Source organism: Oncorhynchus clarkii, chromosome 16 (assembly GCF_045791955.1).
Source record: "Oncorhynchus clarkii lewisi isolate Uvic-CL-2024 chromosome 16, UVic_Ocla_1.0, whole genome shotgun sequence".
Lineage (NCBI taxonomy): Eukaryota > Metazoa > Chordata > Actinopteri > Salmoniformes > Salmonidae > Oncorhynchus > Oncorhynchus clarkii.
The window spans coordinates 65,262,145-65,285,617 of NC_092162.1; the positions used below are offsets into that span (position 1 = coordinate 65,262,145).

Below are 23,473 nucleotides of genomic sequence, written 5' to 3' on the forward strand. Positions count from 1 at the left end.
CTCAAACGAATTAGCATAACGCCTCGGACATAAATCTCACTAGAAAATCTTCCTATTCATGAAAATCACAAATGAAATATATTGAGACACAGCTTAGCCTTTTGTTAATCACTCTGTCATCTCAGATTTTCAAAATATGCTTTACAGCCAACGCTAGACAAGCATTTGTGTAAGTTTATCATGGCATAATGCTATGCTAGGCTCTGCTGGCAGCAGGCAACATTTTCACAAAAATAAGAAAAGCAATCAAATTAAATCATTTACCTTTGAAGAACTTCGGATGTTTTCACTCAGGAGACTCCCAGTTAGATAGCAAATGTTCCTTTTTTCAAAAAATATTATTTTTGTAGGCGAAATAGCTCCCGTTTGTTCGTCACGTTTGGCTGAGAAATCGACCGAAAAATGCGGTCACTACAACGCCAAACTCTTTTCCAAATTAGCTCCATAATATCGACAGAAACATGGCAAACGTTGTTTAGAATCAATCCTCAAGGTGTTTTTCACCGTCGGGACAATTGGTTTCTCATAAGAAGCGATTGGAAAAATGGCTACTTGTATACTTTACGCAAGATTTTCTGCGGGAGCCATCATGTGACCACTTGCTAAATGTGGTCCCTTACGGCTATTCTTCAACATAAATGCGTAAAAAAGACGTCACAATGCTGTAGACACCTTGTGGAATACGTAGCAAACGGAAGCTCATTCGTAGCTCATTCACAGCCATATAAGGAGTCATGAGGCGGTTTCAAAAAATGCGGCACTTCCTGATTGGATTTTTATCTGGGTTTCGCCTGTAATATCAGTTCTGTTGCACTCGCAGACAATATCTTTGCAGTTTTGGAAACGCCAGAGTGTTTTTTATCCAAAGCTGTCAATTATATGCATAGTCGAGCATCTTTTCGTGACAAAATATCTTGTTTAAAACGGGAACGTTTTTTATCCAAAAATGAAAATACTGCCCCCTAGTTAGAAGAAGTTAACATGATTTGTGAATGACTCCCTCCTCTGGTCCCTCAGTTGAGCAGTGAATTTCAAACACAAATTCAACCACAAAGACCAGAGTGGTTTTCCAATGCCTTGCAAAAAGGGCACCAATTGGTAGATGGGTAAAAACAAAAAAAACAGACATTGAATATCCCTTTGAGCATGGTGAAGTTATTAATTACACTTTGGATGGTGTATCATCCAAAGTCACTACACCCAGTCACTAAAAAGATACAGGCGTCCTTCAGTTGCCGGAGAGGAAGGAAACTGCTTAGGGATTTCACAATGAGGCCAATGGTGACTTTAAAACAGTTAGAGTTTAATGGCTGTGATAGGAGAAAACTGAGGATGGATCAACAACATTGTAGTTACTCCACAATACTAACCTAAATGACAGAGTGAAAAGAAGGAAGCCTGTACATCCTGCACTAAAGTAATACTCCAAAACATGTGGCAAAACAATGAACAATTTGTCCTGAATACAAAGTGTTATGTTTGTGGCAAATGCATTTCAACACATTACTGAGTGCCACTCTCCATATTTTAAAGCATAAGAGGCTGCGTCATGTTATGGGTATGCTTGTAATCGTTCTTAAAAGTCTACGCTGTAGTGGGGGTTCTAAGCTGATATATGGATGGAAGATGGTCGTACCATGGATCATTTAGCTATTGGGTTTAGAATTTTAGGAGTATTTAAAAAATGATTTGATAAAATATTACATTTGGCCTTTACTACTATACCCCATAGAAACACATTCATAAATGGCAACAAAAAAAAGTGAAAAAGTTAATCACAAGTCCTATATCTAGGAGATAATAGAAAACTCAGGCATTGTGTGTGTGTGATATATATATATATATATACACACATACACATACACACACACACACACACACACACACACACACACACACACACACACAGTTGAAGTCGGAAGTTTACATTACACTTAGGTTGGAGTCATTAACTAGTTTTTCAACCACTCCACAAATTTCTTGTTAGGTCAGTTAGGACATCTACTTTGTACATGACACGAGTAATCTTTCCAACAATAGTCTACAGTCAGATTATTACATTTATAATGCACTGTATCACAATTCCAGTGGGTCATAAGTTAACATACACTAAGTTGACTGTGCCTTTAAACAGCTTGGAAAATTCCAGAAAATGATGTCATGGCTTTAGAAGCTTCTGATAGGCTAATTTGCATCATTTGAGTCAATTGGAGGTGTACCTGTGGATGTAGTTCAAGGCCTACCTTCAAACTCAGTGCCTCTTTGCTTGACATCATGGGAAAATGAAAAGAAATCAGCCAAGACCTCAGAAAGAAATTGTAGACCTCCACAAGTCTGGTTCATACTTGGGTGCAATTTCCAAACGCCTGAAGGTACCACGTCCATCTGTACAAACAATAGTACGCAAGTATTAACACCATTGGACCATGCAGCCATATCGCTCAGGACAGAGACGCGTTCTCTCTCCTAGAGATAAACGTACTTTGGTGCGAAAAGTGCAAATCAAACCCAGAACAACAGCAAAGGACTTTGTGAAGATGCTGGAGTTAACCAGTACCAAAGTATCTATATCCACAGTAAAACTAGTCCTCTATCGACATAACCTGAAAGGCCGCTCAGCAAGGAAGAAGCCATGGCTCCAAAACTGCCATAAAAAAGCCATAATCACGATCGTTATGTTTTGGAGGAAAAAGGGGGAGGCTTGCAAGCCGAAGAACACCATCCCAACCGTGAAGCACGGGGTTGGCAGCATCATGTTGTGGAGGGACTGGTGCACTTCACAAAATAGATGGTACGATGCGGAAGGAAACTTATGTGGATATATATAGATGCAACATCTCAAGACATCAGTCAGGAAGTTAAAGCTTGGTCGCAAATGGGTCTTCCAAATGGACAATGACCCCAAGCATACTTCCAAAGTTGTGGCAAAATGGCTTAAGGACAACAAAGTCAAGGTATTGGAGTGGCCATCACAAAGCCTTGAGCTCAAACCTATAGAAAATTTGTGGGCATAACTTGTGCGCACAAGGAGGCCTACATACCTGACTCAGTTACACGAGCTCTGTCAGGAGGAATGGGCCAAAATTCACCAAACCTATTGTAGGAATCTTGTGGAAGGCTACCTGAAACGTTTGACCCAAAGTAAACTATTTAAAGGCAATGCTACCAAATACTAATTGAGTGTATGTAAACTTCTGACCCACTGAGAATGTGAAATAAATCATTCTCTCTACTATTATCTGACATTTCACATTCTTAAAATAAAGTGGTGATCCTAACTGACTTAGGACAGGGAATTTTTACTAGGATTAAATGTCAGGAATTGTATAGTTTAAATGTATTTGGCTAAGGTGTATGTTAACTTCTGACTTCAACTGAAAGATGTGTGTGTGTGTGTGTATATATATATATATATATATATATATATATATATATATACTGCTCAAAAAATAAAGGGAACACTAAAATAACACATCCTAGATCTGAATGAATGAAATATTCTTATTAAATACTTTTTTCTTTACATAGTTGAATGTGCTGACAACAAAATCACACAAAAATGATCGATGGAAATCAAATTTATCAACCCATGGAGGTCTGGATTTGGAGTCACACTCAAAATTAAAGTGGAAAACATCACTACAGGCTGATCCAACTTTGATGTAATGTCCTTAAAACAAGTCAAAATGAGGCTCAGTAGTGTGTGTGGCCTCCACGTGCCTGTATGACCTCCCTACAACGCCTGGGCATGCTCCTGATGAGGTGGCGGATGGTCTCCTGAGGGATCTCCCAGACCTGGACTAAAGCATCCGCCAACTCCTGGACAGTCTGTGGTGCAACGTGGCGTTGCTGGATGGAGCGAGACATGATGTCCCAGATGTGCTCAATTGGATTCAGGTCTGGGGAACGGGCGGGCCAGTCCATAGCATCAATGCCTTCCTCTTGCAGGAACTGCTGACACACTCCAGCCACATGAGGTCTAGCATTGTCTTGCATTAAGAGGAACCCAGGGCCAACCGCACCAGCATATGGTCTCTCAAGGGCTCTGAGGATCTCATCTCGGTACCTAATGGCAGTCAGGTTACCTCTGGCTGTGCGGCCCCCCAAAGTAATGCCACCCCGCACCATTACTGACCCACCGCCAAACCGGTCATGCTGAAGAATGTTGCAGGCAGCAGAACGTTCTCCACGGCGTCTCCAGACTCTGTCACGTCTGTCACATGTGCTCAGTGTGAACCTGCTTTCACCTGTGAAGAGCACAGGGCGCCAGTGGCGAATTTGCCAATCTTGGTGTTCTCTGGCAAATGCCAAACGTCCTGCACGGTGTTGGGCTGTAAGCACAACCCCCACCTGTGGACGTCGGGCCCTCATACCACCCTCATGGAGTCTGTTTATGACCATTTGAGCAGACACATGCACATTTGTGGCCTGCTGGAGGTCATTTTGCAGGGCTCTGGCAGTGCTCCTCCTGCTCCTCCATGCACAAAGGCGGAGGTAGCGGTCCTGCTGCTGGGTTGTTGCCCTCCTACGGTCTCCTCCAGGTCTCCTGATGTACTGGCCTGTCTCCTGGTAGCGCCTCCATGCTCTGGACACTACGCTGACAGACACAGCAAACCTTCTTGAGCTGCACTACCTGAGCCACTTGTGTGGTTTGTAGACGCCGTCTCATGCTACCACTAGAGTGAAAGCACCGCCAGCATTCAAAAGTGACCAAAACATCAGCCAGGAAGCATAGGAACTGAGAAGTGGTCTGTGGTCACCACCTGCAGAACCACTCCTTTATTGGGGGTGTCTTGCTAATTGCCTATAATTTCCACCTGTTGTCTATTCCATTTGCACAACAGCATGTGAAATTTATTGTCAATCAGTGTTGCTTCCTAAGTGGACAGTTTGATTTCACAGAAGTGTGATTGACTTGGAGTTACATTGTGTTGTTTAAGTGTTCCCTTTATTTTTTTGATTAGTATGTATGTATGTATGTATGTATAACACACACACACACACACACTACCAGTCAACTTTGGACACACCTACTCATTCAAGGGTTTTCCTTTATTTGTACTATGTTCTACATTGTAGAATAATAGTGAAGACATCAAAACAAAATCGAAATATATTTTATATTTGAGGTTCTTCAAAGTAGCCACCCTTTGCCTTGAGGACCGCACTCTTCGCATTCTCTCAACCAGCTTCACCTGAAATACTTTTCCAACAGCTTTGAAGGAGTTTCCACATATGCTGAGCACTTGTTGGCTGCGGTCCAACTCATCCCAAATCATCTCAATTGGGTTGAAGTCAGGTGATTGTGGAGGCCAGGTCATCTGATGCAGCACTCCATCACTCTCCTTCTTGGTCAAATAGCACTTACGCAGCCTGGAGGTGTGTTGGGTCATTGTCCTGTTGAAAAACATATGATAGTCCCACTAAGCGATAACGAGATGGGATGGCGTGTCACTGCAGAATGCTGTGGTAGCCATGCTGGTTAAATCTGCCTTGAATTCTAAATAAATTACAGTGTCACCAGCAAAGCACCATCACACCTCCTCCTCCATGCTTCACGGTGGGAACCACACATGCGGAGATCATCCGTTCACCTACTCTGCGTCTCACAAAGACACAACGGTTGGAACCAAAAATCTCAAACTTGGACTCTTCAGGCCAAAGAACAGATTTCCACTGATTCACACAGTCTCCTCTGAACAGTTGATGTTGAGATTTGTCTGTTACTTGAACTCTGTGAAGCATTTATTTGGGCTGCAATTTCTGAGGCTGGTAACTCTACTGAACCTATCCTCTTGCAGCAGAGGTAACTCTGGGTCTTCCTTTCCTGTGGCGGTCCTCATGAGAGCCAGTTTCATCATAGCGCTTGATGGTTTTTGCAACTTCACTTGAAGAAACTGGAACATTTCTTGACATTTTCCGAATTGACTGACCTTCACGTCTTAAAGTAATGATGGACTGTAATTTCTCTTTGCTTATTTGAGCTGTCCTTGCCATAATATGGACTTGGTCTTTTACCAAATAAGGCTATTTTCTGTATACCCAACCCTACCTTGTCACAACACAACTGATTGGCTCAAATGCATTAAGAAGGAAAGAAAAGGCAGGCCTGTTAATTGAAATGCATTCCAGGTGACTACCTCATGAAGCTGGTTGAGAGAGTGCCAAGAGTGTGCAAAGCTGTCATCAAGGCAAAGGGTGGCTACTTTGAAGAATCTAACAAATTAAAATACGTTTAATATTTTAACACTTTTTTGGTTACTACATGATTCCATATCTGTTATTTCATAGTTATGTCTTCGCTATTATTCTACAATGTTGAAAATAGTACAAATAAAAACCTGTGATGAGTAGGTGTGACCAAACTTTTGACTGGTACTGTATATAACAAATGTTTACATATATTTATCTCTCAGATTTAGGACAGACACTTCAGAATAAACTTCTGGTTTTATATAGTGAATCTGTTATTCAGTGCCCCTGGCTTAGATGGGCTTTAGAGTCTTATTGGTTATAGAGTTTCCCAGAAATGTTGCTGCTACAATGTACTGACTCAGGCTTGTGAATAGTTATGTAAATACAATTTCTGTTTTCAATAAATGTGAAATTTGAAACATTTCTAAAAACACATTTTCACGTTGTCATTATGGGATGTTGTGCGTAAATGGATTACATAAAATATACATCTAATCCATTTTGAATTCTGGCTGTAACACAAGAATGTATATTAAGTCAAGGGGTGGGAATAGTTTCTGAAGGCTCTTCAGCTACATGTTCTATGTGAAATATGCGTTGGTGTTGGGGGGGGTTGACTGGGTTTGAAGGACATCCTTTCATGCCCTGAACTATGATGCAGCGTATGTTACATCATCACAGACATGAAACATTTAGCGCCGGGAAGTGAGTCTGCAGAGATGACAACCTCGATGTCCGCAGTGTGGTTTGCTACAGGCAGGGAAAAATGAGGCAAAGAGGTGCATTGTTCATCAATATCATACAGCATCTATAACTGAGAGTGTGAATTGTTCGAGACATTGAAGAAGTAAAATATGTTTAGAAATGGTAATGGCTTGGAACCAACGGTGTTATTGTCCCCTAGCTTCTAGAGACACTTGTGTTTCTAAATATGTGGGTGAGCAGCTGATTGCTGAACGTGATATTGATATGTAGAGCTAGTGAGGATGAAATATTTACTTGCCAACTGGCAAGTGGTTTATGCCACACCTCTCCATTAACATGATGTCACCTTCTGAACGTTCCTGTTGTTTTTACAAAGAAAGTGAACACGTGGCACCCAAAGATAAGAAACAGAAAAACAACCACTGCATTACCTGTGTTTTTCTCAGTAAAGTGTGGTATATTAAAAACATTTACTCCTGTGGGGGACAGCCCCTTCACCCCCCACCTCACCCCAAACACACGGTCAATGAGATTAAGATATCGTAATATTTTATGTTGCGCCCCCTCTTAAAATGTGGCACAGAGCAATTCGTACTCTTACTTCCTCTCCGTAGGTTGTTGGTGATGCCAGGGCCTCTTTTGGGCCATGTATAATTTACCAGCTGGTCTTAAATGTTTAATGGTTTCTCTACAGAATGTTGAGAATCAGACATTTTAAAGTAGAGAGAGTTATCTCTGTCCAGAAGGGTACTGTACCCAACACCAGTCCAGAAGGGTCCTAAGTTAGTAGATACCTACATACAGTTGAAGTCCGAAGTATACATCTACCTTAGACAAATATATTTAAACTCAGTTTTTCACAATTCCTGACATTTAATCCTAGTGAAGATTCATTGTCTTAGGTCATTTAGGATCACCACTTTATTTTAAGAATGTGAAATGTCAGAATAGTAGTAGAGAGAATGATTTATTTCAGCTTTTATTTCTTTCATCACATTCCCACTGGGTCAGAAGTTTACATACACTCAATTAGTATTTGGTAGCATTGCCTTTAAATTGTTTAACTTGGGTCAAACTTTTCAGATAGCCTTCCACAAGCTTCCCACAATAAATTGGGTGAATTTTGGCCCATTCCTCCTGACAGAGCTGGTGTAACTGAGTCAGGTTTGTATGCCTCCTTGCTCGCACACACTTTTTCAGTTCTGCCCACAAATGTTCTATAGGCTTGAGGTCAGGGCTCTGTGATGGCCACTTCAATACCTTGACTTTGTTGTCCTTAAGCCATTTTGCCACAACTTTGGAAGTATGCTTGGGGTCATTGTCCATTTGGAAGACCCATTTGCAATGAAGCTTTAACTTCCTGACTGATGTCATGAGATGTTGCTTCAGTTTATCCACATCATTTTCCTTCCTCCGCCATCTATTTTGTGAAGTGCACCAGTCTCTCCTTCAGCAAAGGACCCCCACAACATGATGATGCCACCCCCGTGCTTCATTGGTTGGGATGGCGTTCTTCGGCTTGCAAGCCTCCCCCTTTTTCCTCCAAACATAACGATGGTCATTATGGCCAAACAGTTATATTTTTGTTTCATCAGACCAGAGGACATTTCTCCAAAAAGTACTATCTTTGTCCCAATGTGCAGTTGCAAACCATAGTCTGGCTTTTTATGGCGGTTTTGGAGCAGTGGCTTCTTCCTTGCTGAGCAGCCTTTCAGGTTATGTCGATAGAGAACTTGTTTTACTGTGGATATAGATACTTTTGCACCTGTTTTTTCCAGCATCTTCACAAGGTCCTTTGGTGTTGTTCTGGGATTGATTTGCACTTCTCGCACCAAAGTACGTTCATCTCCAGGACACAGAACATGTCTCCTTCCTGAGCGGTATGACGGCTGCGTGGTCCCATGGTGTTTATACTTGTGTACTATTGTTTGTTCATATGAACGTGGCACCTTCAGGCGTTTGGAAATTGCTCCCAAGTATGAACCAGACTTGTGGAGGTCTACAATTATTTTTGAGGTCTTGGCTGATTTCTTTAGATTTTTTCCCATGATGTCAAGCAAAGTTTGAAGGTAGGCCTTGAAATACATCCACAGGTATGCCTCCAATTGACTCAAATGATGTCAGTTAGCCTATCAGAAGCTTCTAAAGCCATGACATAATTTTCTGGAATTTTCCAAGCTGTTTAAAGGCACAGTCAACTTAGTGTATGTAAACTTCTGACCCACTGGAATTGTGATACAGTGAATAATAAGTTAAATAATCTGTCTGTAAACAATTGTTGGAAAAATTACTTGTCATGCACAAAGTAATGTCCTAATCAACATTCCAAAACTATAGTTTATTAACAAGACATTTGTGGAGTGGTTGAAAAACGAGTTTTAATGACTCCAGCCTAAGTGTATGTAAACTTCCCACTTCAACTGTATATACGCCTGCCAAGAAGTTCTTCCCACAGCAGCCATTAGTTTTCTATGGGAAATCCATAAGTGCCTACGGACTGAGGCTTCCCTCTATGCACAATGTCCTGGGTCCTAACTTAATTACTGTGTTTGTTTCCTTATCCAAGCCACATAATGGATGTTGTTGGTAGACAATGTTCTGTAGTTACAGTTGGGAGGACAGTAATGCAGCTTATGAAAACCAGCCATACGTAAGCGGGTTGAAATGGTTGGCAGGGTGCCCTTGCTTTGTCCTGAAAGGGAATATTAACCACGTGAAAAGGTGTTTGGTGACTACTTTTTTCACCACTTAGAAATAATTACTTCAGCTGTAATTCCTCAGTAAGACTCCCCCATCGAGAGAGTGTTTGTGTGTGTTTCCAGGCCTGGAAGAGCTGGTGTTGTCAGAGATCAGCTCTTCTAGTCCTAAGCAGCAGAGGGGAGATAGCAGCAGTGTCTCGTCCTTCAGCTACGGGGAGATCATGAAGGAGGGAGCCACATCACAGAACATCAACAAGGTACTGTAGACTACATCAGTCAGCACAGAGCACCAACAAGGTACTGTAGACTACATCAGTCAGCACAGAGCATCAACAAGGTACTGTAGACTACATCATTTATCAGAGCACCAACAAGGTACTGTACACTACATCAGTCAGCACAGAACATCTACAAGGTACTGTAGACTACATCAGTCAGCACAGAGCACCAACAAGGTACTGTAGACTACTTCAGTCAGCACAGAGCACCAACGAGGTACTGTAGACTACATAATTTATCAGAGCACCAACAAGGTACTGTACACTATATCAGTCAGCACAGAGCATAAACAAGGTACTGTAGACTACACCAGTCAGCACAGAGCACCAACAAGGTACTGTAGACTACATCAGTCAGCACAGAGCACCAACAAGGTACTGTAGACTACACCAGTCAGCACAGAGCACCAACAAGGTACTGTAGACTACACCAGTCAGCACAGAGCACCAACAAGGCACTGTAGACTACACCAGTCAGCACAGAGCACCAACAAGGTACTGTAGACTACATCAGTCAGCACAGAGCACCAACAAGGCACTGTAGACTACACCAGTCAGCACAGAGCACCAACAAGGTACTGTAGACTACACCAGTCAGCACAGAGCACCAACAAGGCACTGTAGACTACACCAGTCAGCACAGAGCACCAACAAGGTACTGTAGACTACACCAGTCAGCACAGAGCACCAACAAGGTACTGTAGACTACACCAGTCAGCACAGAGCACCAACAAGGCACTGTAGACTACACCAGTCAGCACAGAGCACCAACAAGGTACTGTAGACTACACCAGTCAGCACAGAGCACCAACAAGGTACTGTAGACTACACCAGTCAGCACAGAGCACCAACAAGGTACTGTAGACTACATCAGTCAGCACAGAGCATGAACAAGGTACTGTACACTACACCAGTCAGCACAGAGCATCAACAAGGTACTGTAGACTACATCAGTCAGCACAGAGCATCAACAAGGCACTGTACACTACATCAGTCATCAAAGCACCAACAAAGTACACTACACTAGTCAGCTAGAGACAGGAAACCAAGTCTGCACACGAGTCCACAGAACTGGCCAAGGCACATACAATGTAGTTTGTGAAAGCAATGGTACGCAGAGTATTGACGAGATCGATGTTTGACAGTAAAGAGTACAAATGAGGTGGGAATGAGTTATGAAACTGCATAATCCACCCATTGAATAATGAGAAATGTTTTGATGTATGGAACCACAAAGAGAACCAATGATGTTGTCTGGCAGCAACACAGTACCTCTTACATTGTGTTGGTAACTGCAAAGAGTACAAACAGTACACACTGAGGCAGAGATGAGAGGCTGAACTTTCAGCAACCACAGTCATGACAGGCAGCTCAACAGGGAGCTCACATGCATTTCATGTTTATGTGCTCCTCTGCTATGGATAGCTTTATAAAAAATGTGGATACTATAATTTCGAATCCTTTGAATAAATACATGTTCTGTAATGTTTCTCTGCCAGGGATGTGGATTGTTAAGGAAAGGGAAAGACAGAGAAAAAAATCTCTAAACCATACAATTTAGAATCCTCCAATTGTTTCCACTGAACAGATCAAATAGGTATTCCAGTTCTGTGTGTATAATACAGAGATAAGCTTGTTCCATTAGACTTGTCAAGCTCCCAGTCACTGATAAAGAGAGAAGTATAATAAACGGATTGCACAAAATAGCTTCTCGCTCCGTCTGACTCTGTCTCTAAGTTCATGTAGGGAAGGTGTAACAGTGCTGTCTGGTCCTGTGTGTCCTCAGTCCGCCAGCGGCAGCCCCCAGTCCCAGCGGCCTGCTGACCTGTCTGATGATGAGGTTGGGGAGCTGTTCCAGAGGCTGGCTGGGGTGCAGCAGGAGAAGTGGATGTTGGAGGAGAAGGTATAATCTGTATGCTATTCGTACTTAGTTATAATATAATACTAGTGTAAGCAGCAAGGGCTCGAGGAGGTGTGGACACAGCACTTGGCTGTGGTATATTGGCCGTATATCACAATATATATCACAAAGTGCTTTATTGCTATTATAAAATGGTTACCAATGTAGTTGGAGCAGTAAAAATACATGTTTTATCATACCCATTGTATACGGTCTGATATAACATGGCTGTCAGCCATTCAGCATTCAGGGCTCGATCCACCCAGGTTACAATATACTACTCTACTATAAACCGTATAAGATACCATACTATATATACTCACTACATGGCCAAAATGATGTGGACACCCCTTTTTTGGCTAATTCAGCGACACGCGACGGGTATAGAATCTTAACGCTACATCATGACATTCTAGACGATTCTGTGCTTCCAACTTTTTGGCAACAGTTTGGGGAAGGCTCTTTCCTGTTTCAGCTTTAAAAAGCCCCCGTGCACAAAGCGATGGTTTGTCGAGATTGGTGTGTAAGAATTTGACTGGCCTGCACTAAGCCCTGACCTCAACCCCATCCAACATCTTTGGGATGAATTGGAGCGCCAACTGCGAGCCAGGCCTAATTGCGCTACATCAGTGCCCGACCTCACTAACGCTCTTGTGGCTAAATGCTAAAAGTCCCCGCAGCAATGTTTTAACATCTAGTGGAAAGCCTTCCCAGAAGAGTGGAGGCTGTTAAAGCAGCGAAGGGAGGACCAACTCCATATTAATGGCCATGATTTTAGAATGAGATGACATGAAAGAAAGTTGTGGAATAAGGTTAATGTTCCTCTCTGCAATTTATGAGTCTGCGGCAGTGATGAATCCTTATTTTTGGGCCACTAGAATTGATTTATTTCCCAATTAAATTGTGATGCCATCTTTTACTGGTGATTTTAAATCACTTTGAAATGCACCAGAATATGTCTGTACCTGCACTGAACGGGAACCTTTTGCTTGTTTTCATGCTTTGCTGTTTCCGTGCCTTAGCCTGGCTGTTTTGCAGCCTAGGACATTTTTTGCCGAGATCATGTTATATTCTTACACTGCCTGCCTGCCCGCCCGCCCGCTCGCTCTGTGTGAGAGATGATTGATGGACTTGGTACATGCTGGTAGCTGTGACTGGTGCTTTGTATACAGTATGTATGTATTCCTGTGGTTTTGGTGCATCTAATATGTCTCTACTGTGCTTGCAGGTGAAACACCTAGAGGTCAGCTGCTCCTCCATGGCTGATGACATCTGTAAGAAAAGTTCTATCATCGAGACCTATGTCATGGACAGCAGGATAGGTAACGTTCTGAGCTTGGGCGATATACTGTATACCAGGGGGAATTGGAAATAGCCACAGGATGGTTTTTCAATACCATTCTTTTTCAAGAAATTTCAATATTTGTAGCTACTTTAAGTACAGTGCATTCGGAAAGTTTTCAGACCCCTTGACTTTTCCCACATTTTATTACAGTCTTATACTAAAATGGATTGAAATGTGTTTTTTTCCCCTCATCAATCTATACACTACCCCATAATGACAAAGCAAAAACAGGTTTTTAGAAATGTTTTCACATTTATAAAAACACCTTTTGGCTGTGATTACAGCCTAAGGGTTCTTGGGTATGATGCTACAAGCTTGGCACACCTGTAATTGGGGAGTTTCTCCAATTCTTCTCTGCAGATCTTCTCAAGTTCTGTCAGGTTTGATGAGGAGTGTCGCTGCACAGCTATTTTCAGGTCTCTCCAGAGATGTTTGATCGGGTTCAAGTCCAGGCTCTGGCTGGGCCACTCAAGGACATTGAGACTTCTCCCGAAGCTACTCCTGCATTGTCTTGGCTGTGCGCTAAGGGTCGTTGTCTTGTTGGAAGGTGAACCTTCGCCCCAATCTATTTTAAAATGCGACTAACATCAGAAAATGTGGACTAACTCGAGGGGTCTGTATGCCTACATATTTTGCTTAGTATTTTGTCTGTTGAATGGCAATGTAAGTTTTAAAGCCAGTTAAGATTTACTTTCATTTTGTCTGCTGAAATGTAGCCCAACTAGGAAGTAACAGTGTATTTTCGCTGTTCGTTCAATTTATTTTTCGAGTTGTGAGTTTATGGTTATGACTGTAGAACCAACAAACAAGGGCAGTTGAAGATTAGACTTGACTGTTGACTATTCCAGTACATCTTGTTTCATGTCTCGAGGGCAAAAGTAGAAATTGTATTTCACCGTAAATAACCTATTCTCTAACTACTTGCATAAATAGACACTATCCTGCTCCTTCACAGTCGGCGATTTATTCAATTATATTATTACATTTGAACCTGACTCACTGTATTGCTTTTATAATCCACTCTTAAATGATTTTCTGTTCCTATTTATAATTCCGTAAAACTTAAATTAATATCCCTGAAGTTTATGTCCTTAAATCACTGAACACAACAGATACTTTTTAGAGACAGGCTTCTATTTCAGCCAGGCTTCTATTTCCTTGATGCACACAGCTTTTGCTCATTTGCATAGTTAATTGTTTAATTCCAGCATTCCCTTCCAGCAATTTCTTCAACACTTATGTGTTATCATTGACACACTGTCACGATTATCATGTCTTAGTATATTTAATTTTTTCTAAATAGAGTCAATGTCCTTGACAGAATAATTATTTTCCTTGACTGTTCTTTTTCAGCAGTTCTTAGACGTTGATCGGCCGATTTCTAGGGGTCTGTACTCCCGAAGTTGATTGTTATGGTTGCCAGTTAGCTAGCAGTGCTCAGCTGTTAGTAGCCAATGGCTAGCAGTTTCTTACTGGGGATTTAAAATGGCCTAATTTTTTTGTCATTACTGAATTATTTAGTGTAACAAACAATTAATGGTAATTCATGTTAACTTTGTAAATAATTAATTTAGACAGGGCATTTATTTGGTGAAATGTTTGCCATTGCTTGGCTATTAAAAGGTACAGGTGGCTATTTGAGATTTGGCGTTTAACATTTTACGGTAATTCGATTTTAAATTTGCCACTATTGGAGCGCTCAGATACACTTGAAACCGCTCTTTGTTCAAACTAATAACTCCATGATAAGCTGTGGGCTATGCTTAACATTTCGTTTTTTTCTTTTTAATAAGGTCAGGGTGGTTCGGCTGGCTGTGTATTTGAGATTCCTCTGCACCCTGTTCTGCTGTTGTCCTCGACCAGATTAGCACAAGTTCCGTTCTAAGTATTATCCGTGCTAATTTAACGTCCGTGAGGCATTATGTAGAGTGGAGAGGTAAATGGAGCTCCATTACCATATAAAACTGGCAGAGTTTATAAGAAAATCTATTCAGAATGAAATTCAAGCACTTTTTTTTTTAGAATGATTAGCACAGTGAAACATAATAAAGTTATGCTAAGTATGCTAGCTGTGGTGTTACTGGCTAGATAGTAAAGACAGTTTCAGAAATTCAAATCGAAATGGCATATTTCGCAGATCCAAAACGTCAACCATAGCAACATTTCACGTTAAACTGATGTAGATGGGCTTTGAAACGCACCATAAGCTCAATAGAGACTGACCCAGTTTCACCACCTGGACTTGTCATCAGTGACTTGGGTCTCTGTCGGAATGCCGCCCTTATTGTGAGCTCTGCAGGCACTCAAGCTCAATGATATCATCAGGCTTTAGTTTCACGAAGGCATGTAACATCGTGATAGGGCTGTGCTGCACTGCACTCAGAGGGCACACTCCAGGGCATGCGTTTAGAAAAGCATTAGCAAAAAAACATTTGAAGTAGTTCACTCTCAAATAAAACTCTCGTTCACCCTTGGATGTTTTCTCTTGATCTTCATAATGGTCCTCCTGTTGGCGATGCTAGAGAGGATATTTTCATCATTACCGTTTTCTCTGTAGATGCTGTGCCCCTTAACCGTAACTACTGCAATGATTGATTGAATTATTAAGACTTTTTTTATATATAGGCCAAGTCTTAGTTACATGATACTGAAAAGAGAGCTTGTTTGTTGAAATGTGTCATAAGTTAATCATGGCATAGAGAGTACAGATATGAGGTGAAAGATGCAAGGACAATGGCAAGATTTCTGAACCAAGCAATGTGTTCTAAAATGCTACAGTGTTTATAAAGCTCATTTCACGTTGACATTTATGCTTAGACTTTGAATATTTAGCTTAAATCTTGGAAGTATTCAAATTCACTTTTAACTTTGACTGATGCATCCTTTCTGTGCTCCTCTTCTATAACCCAGCTCAATGAATCTCAGAGAGAGGGAGAGAGAAAAGGAGATTGAGTTGTACTGCTAGCAACGCGCATGACCCACCCACCTGAAGATTGTCTCTTGTCATTTAAATCTCGGGGTGCAGAATCCTCTTGTCATTTAAATCTCGCTGGATTGATTGCTTTCATTTTAGTCCTGCGATTCTTTCATACTCTTCTTGCTCGTGCCTGCTGTTTTTCCCCGTTAAATCTACGACCGTGGAAATGATTATAATGACCTGGCAAACACACCCCGGTAATGGCTGAAATGGGCTCAGTGGAATACGTTGTCTTTCCGTTGCGTCTCTTTGTATTTATTATGGATCCCCATTAGCTGCTGCCAAGGCAGTCTCTTCCTGGGGTCCAGCAAAATGAAGGCAGTTTTAAAAACCTTACAATACAGTTACAACATATCACAACACATTGTGTTCCCTCAGGACACTACTCTACTACCACATACCTCCAACACATTGTGTTCCCTCAGACCACTACTCTACTACCACATATCTACAACACATTGTGTTCCCTCAGGACACTACTCTACTACCACATATCTACAACACATTGTGTTCCCTCAGGCCACTACTCTACTACCACATATCTACAACACATTGTGTTCCCTCAGGCCACTACTCTACTACCACATATCTACAACACATTGTGTTCCCTCAGGACACTACTCTACTACCACATATCTACAACACAAAATCCATGTCTACATGTGTACGCCTGTGTTTGTGTCTATGCCTGTGTTTGTGTCTATGCCTGTGTTTGTGTCTATGCCTGTGTTTGTGTCTATGCCTGTGTTTGTGTCTATGCCTGTGTTTGTGTCTATGCCTGTGTTTGTGTCTATGCCTGTGTTTGTGTCTATGCCTGTGTTTGTGTCTATGCCTGTGTTTGTGTCTATGCCTGTGTTTGCCGTGCTGCCCTGTTATGAGCCAATTGCAATTTTCCTTTGTGGCACTTAACCACACGACTGAACAGTAGTCCAGGTGGGACAGAACTAGGGCCTGTAGAACCGGCCTTGTTGAGACCTGCTTTGTTGATAGTGCTGTTAAAGCAGAGCAGCGCTTTATCATGGACTTCTCCCCATCTTAGCTACTGTTGTATCAGTATTGTCACAGGCCAGCTCATAGCCTGTGGCAAAAATGAGGGGACGCGAACAACAGGTATAGGCCAATCAAAAAGGTTCTTTATTGTAAACCAAAACTATTAACTTTAAACAAAGAAAAAGGAATGAGGTGTGAAAGTATCATCATGTGAGGTGTATGTAAAGTGCGGGGATGCATGAATCTGTGTGTGTGAATGACTGAGTGAAAACTACGCAAAACTACAAAGGAACAAACAAAACAGGATCATACCTGGAGGAGCAGAGAGAGAGATTAGTGAAGCAGCAGTTTAAATACCCTGAGCCCAGATGACTCCAGTCACTAACGACCCTCCTCTGCCTGCAGGAGGAACCTCCCCCTGCACTGCAGAAGAGGAGCCGTGACAGTATGTTTTGACCATGACCGTTTACAATCTAGGGTTATTCCAAGCAGTTTAGTCACCTCAACTTGCTAAATTTCCACATTTTTCATTACAAGATTTAGTTGAGGTTTAGTGAATAATTTGTCCCAAATACAATGCTTTTAGTTTTTGAAACATTTAGGACTAACTTATTCCTTGCCAGCCATTCTGAAACTAGCTGTAGCTCTTTAAGTGTTGCAGTCATTTCAGTCGCTGTAGTAGCTAAAGCTTTGTCTGGGATTTAATGCATTGTCTCGAGACTCACAAGAAAGAGAAGAAAAAACGTTATTTTCATGGTTGTTTATTTGATGTGGAACTAAAAAAAGTTACAATTTAATGCTAGGCATGCACGATATATCGGTGAACATATCGGAATCGGCCGATATTATCTTAAAATATCGGTATACATCGGTATCGGCCCAAAAATGTGATATCGGTGCATCACTATTTAATACAGTTGTTTACAAATGAGATGCACTGAAATGAATACAACTTCCCGAAAATTAACCCTTGGATTTTAGTGATATTATGTCTGATCTCGCAAACAATGTAAAGTATTTATAAATTTGTGTAATCTAGAGCCAAGCCTGTTGATTTTTAATCCGAGGGTATCCTGTTATTGACACATTTGTTAAATTATGCATCAGAACGTGACAACCATAATTAGTGAGGCAGTCTAGACGGTGCATGTGAGTAAGGCTAGAAAGAGCAAGTTTTTGGTGGTTGAAGTCATATTCCACTCCATTATGTTAATTTATTCATATTTGCAAATACCCCAAGTATTTATGCAGATCATTTTCTTTATTAACACAAAATATGAAAAATATGAGATTTGACAATAAATGTAATACCTATAATTCAGTCAATATCTGATGGATGTAAAAAAAAATCTTAGTGTGTAGTTTCTTTGTTCATTGTCCAACTGTTGCATTTATTAGAATTGTTTTAAAAAGATTTTAAGAATTTTGATGACTGTTGCTAATACTAGATGTAAAACTCAAAACAAAGAAAGAAGCAATCACAGCAGATAAAAGTAGGTCTCAATTTGTCTTTCAATAGTGGTAGTGCTTTTTAGTTTGCCAAAGGAAAGAAATTGCCAATACAGTGGCTTGAAAAAGTAGTACCAAAGTTGGATCGAAATGGATTTGTCATTTTTTTTTGTCAACAATCTACAGAAAATACTCTTGTCAAAGTGGAAGAAAAATGTAATGTATATTTTAACATTCTTACCTAAAATATAGTTGTTGCACAAGTATTCAGGTCCTTTGCTTAGGCAAACTTAAATTAGTTCAGGAGTAAAATGTAGCTTAACAAATCACATAAGTTACATAGAATCACTGTGATAGGGGTTGGCAAGCTTACAAAACATTGTACATTCAATTTGCATTAAATGCTTTAGGTAGCTAGCTAGATGGATAGATTATTTACATCCACTGGATTTCACAAGATGACAGCCTGGTTTACTGGTTTGCTTAGGAGTCCCTAAAACATTATACAACACATTCATACAAATGTGAAACGTCTATATAGCAAGCTAAATGTTTTGCTAGTTGGCTAATGTTAGCTAGACAGCTAACTTATTAAAACGCAATTAAAAAGCGATTTCCGTAAATATGCATTTCTCAACATTAACTAACACATTCCTCTTAACTGTACATTTTTTTTTTGCATGATTCGAGTTTCTAGTTTTAATGTCATATGCACAAGTACAGTCAAATGCAAGCTCTAACCCCAACAATACAGTAATTAATAATCATGTAATACTAAGAATAACAAGGTAGAACAAAAACACACAAGATAGAAATATGAAGAACACGATAAAGTAAGCATACTATATATATATAGGGTCAGTACCATATTTACAATGTGCGGGGATACTGGAGCGATAGAGGTAGATATGTATAGGGGTAAGGTGACTAGGCATCAGGATATATGATAAACAGAGTAGCAGCAGCGTATATGATGATTGTATGTGATTGGGTGTGTGTAGAGTCAGTGTAAATGTGTGTGTATGTTATGTGTGTGAGAGCAAACGATGGAGTGTTTGTATGTGTGTTGGAGTATGTGTGCATAGTATGTATGGCCCTGTGCGCAGTCCAAAAATAAAATGCAAAGGTCAACTCAGATAGTTCATGTAGCCATTTAGTTAGCTATTTAGTAGTCTTATGGCATGGGGATAAGCTGCTCAGGAGCCTGTTGGAGTCAGATTTGATGACTAGGAGCTCGGCCCCAGTGATGGTACTGGGTTGTCCGCACCACTCTCTGCAGCGCCATGCAATCGACGGCAGTGCTCTTGCCATACCAAGCAGTGACACAGTCAGTCAAGATGCTCTCAATGGTATAGCTGTAGAACCTTTTGAGGATTTGAGGGCCTGTCATGCCAAATAATGCCCCCCTCTACGTCGCAATGGGATTCGATAAACTATTAGCGTCCGTTGCTATATCAGCGGTGGGATGACCTAATGATTCAAATTTTGGAAATCATTACAGCCGTAATGACGTTCTTTTCATCATTGCTATGCAAACAAAGGCTGATTTCCGCGTCAATTTTATTCTTTATACAGGTTTTGTTTAGCTAATGAAATGAAAACATTACTTCAAACTACTTTTGGGTACCGTGTTAACATTACAACATGAAATCCATCTTAAATATTGCTATGTTTTGGAAATGGCAGAGAAAACATGCAATCTGCTTGACACATTAAAGTTACTTACCTTACAGACCAGGAAGTCAGCTAATTTCCTCTCCATTCATGTGCAAATCCGTTTGAGTCATACACGGGCTTGTCTGGCTGTCATGTTTATATTTTAAGCTGCCCTTCCCTTGTCTACACTGAAATAATATAATTTCACTAGTCCTCTATTATGGTTTGTTTTTACATCTCATAGCTCATTAGTACACCGTTGTAGTTGAATATATATGGATCTATTGTAGGTCAACAATGAATAATGTAGAACAAATAAATACCACCAATGGAAACCTTGTGAAACAGCTGTGAAAACCAACCTGCCAATATTTAAGATTTGAATACATAAACTTCAATAGTTTTTGGTACAGTTGTGTCATTAATTTATTTTCACAGATTTTTTTGTGCACTTAGATGGCAATCAGAATCAAATACTGAATTCTGGTGTGTGGAATATATAGAGGTGGTGGTTGCTGTTTGGGTGGGAGGTTCGGCCTGTTACTTGTTCTCAACAGGCAGCTAGTCTCAGAAGGGGGACGAAGAGGGAAAATGGGTGTTTGCAGTGCTAGTGTTTTTAGTTAATCTGTGTATCTTACATATTATGTGCCCAGTATGATAGAGCAAGAAAACTTTCTTAGAAGATAATGACAACAACAGTAGTTGTAAATTATGTAATGAAAAGTTGGAGTGTGGTTGATAATGGAGGACCTCAGGTGGATCCACGTCTGAGTGTTGGGCAGAACCCAACGGGAACAGGGTAGCGGACAGAGACGTAAACAAGCAAACACACAGGTTACACTTTACTGGGAGAAAATTTGATGGATTAGTGCAGTGTTATAAATGGGAGATATGTACTTTTCAACACTTTTGGAAGAGTCTATAGTCTACCTCAAGCTGGTCCCCCTCCGACTCAGAGCACAGAGAATCAGACGGATCCGAACTCACTGGTGGACGGTATAACTCCAGGGGGGCTCGGACTTTCGATGGTCCTAAAGTCATTTGGAGAGGTACATTTTTATAAGCTTAGCATAACTACAATTTTTCCTGCTTTCTCAAATGTCATTCAAAGCTGAACATGCTTTGTATATTGGGCTTCACTGAAGTGTAGGGCGCCAGTGCTTCCAGTGGTCGATCGTCCAGCTGCTTCCGCAGAGGTAACCCTAGGTAGACAGAGAAAAATTAAATGCTAGGGAAACTAAAACTAGCTTCAGGTTATTTTGTGTGCAAATGCAAATAGTTATTTTCTGAGTTTTTTTAAATATTCACTTTAACAGATGGTGACCCCAGCTAGGAGCGTAAGAGCAGTGAGGATTCCCAGGTCTCGCCTTCCTTTCGTCCTTCTTCCAAACCAAGTAATTTGCCTCGTGTCGTAGCACTTCGTCCCCTTCTTGATTCTGCTCCGGTAGCTGTTTCTCCTCCACCTTGTCCATGCTCAGTCTCACCTTGATTGATGACAGGAATACATGCAATTATGGTTCATATTACAAATACATTTCTTAATTTAATAAATTATCAGCGGATAATCATTTTTACCTGGTCAATAACCTTGCCTGAAGGTGGTACTCGAAGGTGTTCTGATCTGTTTCGACAACTTCCACCAGATCAGGTGGAGTTTCAGTGATCTCAAAGTATGTTCCAGCGTTCATGACTTTGGTCACTCAAGATGACCTCCTTCGTAAAAAGCACCCTCCTGTGTGGCTGGCCATCCTTTTCACGTATGTAGATATGATTGCCTAACAAGTTGAAGAGAAGAATTGTTGAAATACTCAAGTCCACATCACCTAGTTAAGGGCATTTGGAATTACCATAATTGTTTACACCTATCCATTTTTTTATTTAACTAGTTAAGTCAGTTAAAAACAAATACTTATTTTCAATGACGGCCTAAGAACGGTGGGTTAACTGCCTTGTTCAGGGGCAGAACAATATTTTTGCCTTGTCAGCTCGGGATTCAATCTTGCAACCTTTCGGTTATTAGTCCAACGCTCTAACCACTAGGCTACCTGCTGCCCTGATCAGGTTTAACTTCTAGCTAGACACCTCAATATGACAGACAAATAACTATATCGTTGGAGGCTGCTGATGGGAGGACGGCTCATAATGATGGCTGGAATGGAGTCAATTGAATGGTATCAACCACATGTAAACCACATGTTTGATACCATTCCATTTACTCCATTCCAGACATTATCAGCAGCCTCCACTGAACTATATGTATAGCTAGCAAATAGCTAACCTTAGACGGGAAATGGTTGTGAAAAATGGTTGTACATAGCTAAATCTGTCCAGGTATCTAATTGCTTAACGTTACCCTGAATTGTGAATTTCTCTGAATGTTGCTCCTCTTGTCGAGCTCAGTGGTGTCTTCATAGTACTCCCAAGTGACGCAGTGGTCTGAGGCCACTAGAGATGCTGGTTGGAGTCCAGGCTCTGTCTATGAAAGTACAGTAGCTAGCAACGGCAATCTAAAAACAGCTTAAATTATTTATTCCTATTTAACAATGTGTACCATCCAAAACACCGTTCTTGGAGAGACATTCAGAGGTCATTTATTTGCGCGGACTGAGTGAGCATTATTGCGGTGAAAGAACTAAAACTGCCCGCATCCTCCTTCCTTTGTGACTGCTATGAGGTAAAATAGAGCCAAGCAACCAGCATTGCAACTGCCGCTTTGTTTCATTACGTAATCCAGTCAGAATGTTGCAAGTTCTAGCAACAGTCCTAGCAACAGAAGCTAGAACTCATCGAATCCCATTGTGACGTAGAGGGGGACACTATTTGGCATGATAGGCCCCTGCCAAACGTTCTCAACCTCTTGAGTGGGAAGAGGTGCTGTCGCACCTTCTTTTTAAATTGTGCTTGTGGACCATTTTAAGTTCTTAGTGATTTGGACACCGAGGAACTTGAAGATCTCGACCCGCTCCACTGCCACCCTGTCAATGTGGATGGGGGTGTGCTCGCCCCTCAGTTTCCTGTAGTTCACGATCCTCGGTCTTACTAACGTTGAGGGAGAGGTTGATCCAGCCCCACACTGCCAGGTCTCTGACGACCTCCCTGTAGGCTGTGTCATTGTCGCTGGTGATCAGGCCTACCACTGTCTTGTCGTCAGCAAACTTGATGATGGTGTTGGAGTCGTGCGTTGCCATGCAGTCAAGGGTGAACAGGGAGTACAAGAAGCGACTAAGCACACACCCTCTTATCTACGTGGGTGAGGGCAGTGTGGAGTGCAATTGAGAT

General features: G+C 41.2%; 1 protein-coding gene across 2 annotated transcripts in view; it reads left to right on the top strand.

The window, feature by feature from the left end:
• LOC139368927 (GRIP1 associated protein 1) overlaps positions 1–23,473 on the top strand; it is an 88,212-nt gene that overhangs the window by 34,726 nt on the left and 30,013 nt on the right. For both annotated transcript variants that reach the window (XM_071108428.1, XM_071108427.1), the window contains 3 exons: positions 9,723–9,856; positions 11,664–11,780; positions 13,006–13,099. In XM_071108428.1, coding sequence (XP_070964529.1) covers positions 9,723–9,856; positions 11,664–11,780; positions 13,006–13,099 — 345 coding nt within the window. The remainder of the gene's footprint in view (positions 1–9,722; positions 9,857–11,663; positions 11,781–13,005; positions 13,100–23,473) is intronic.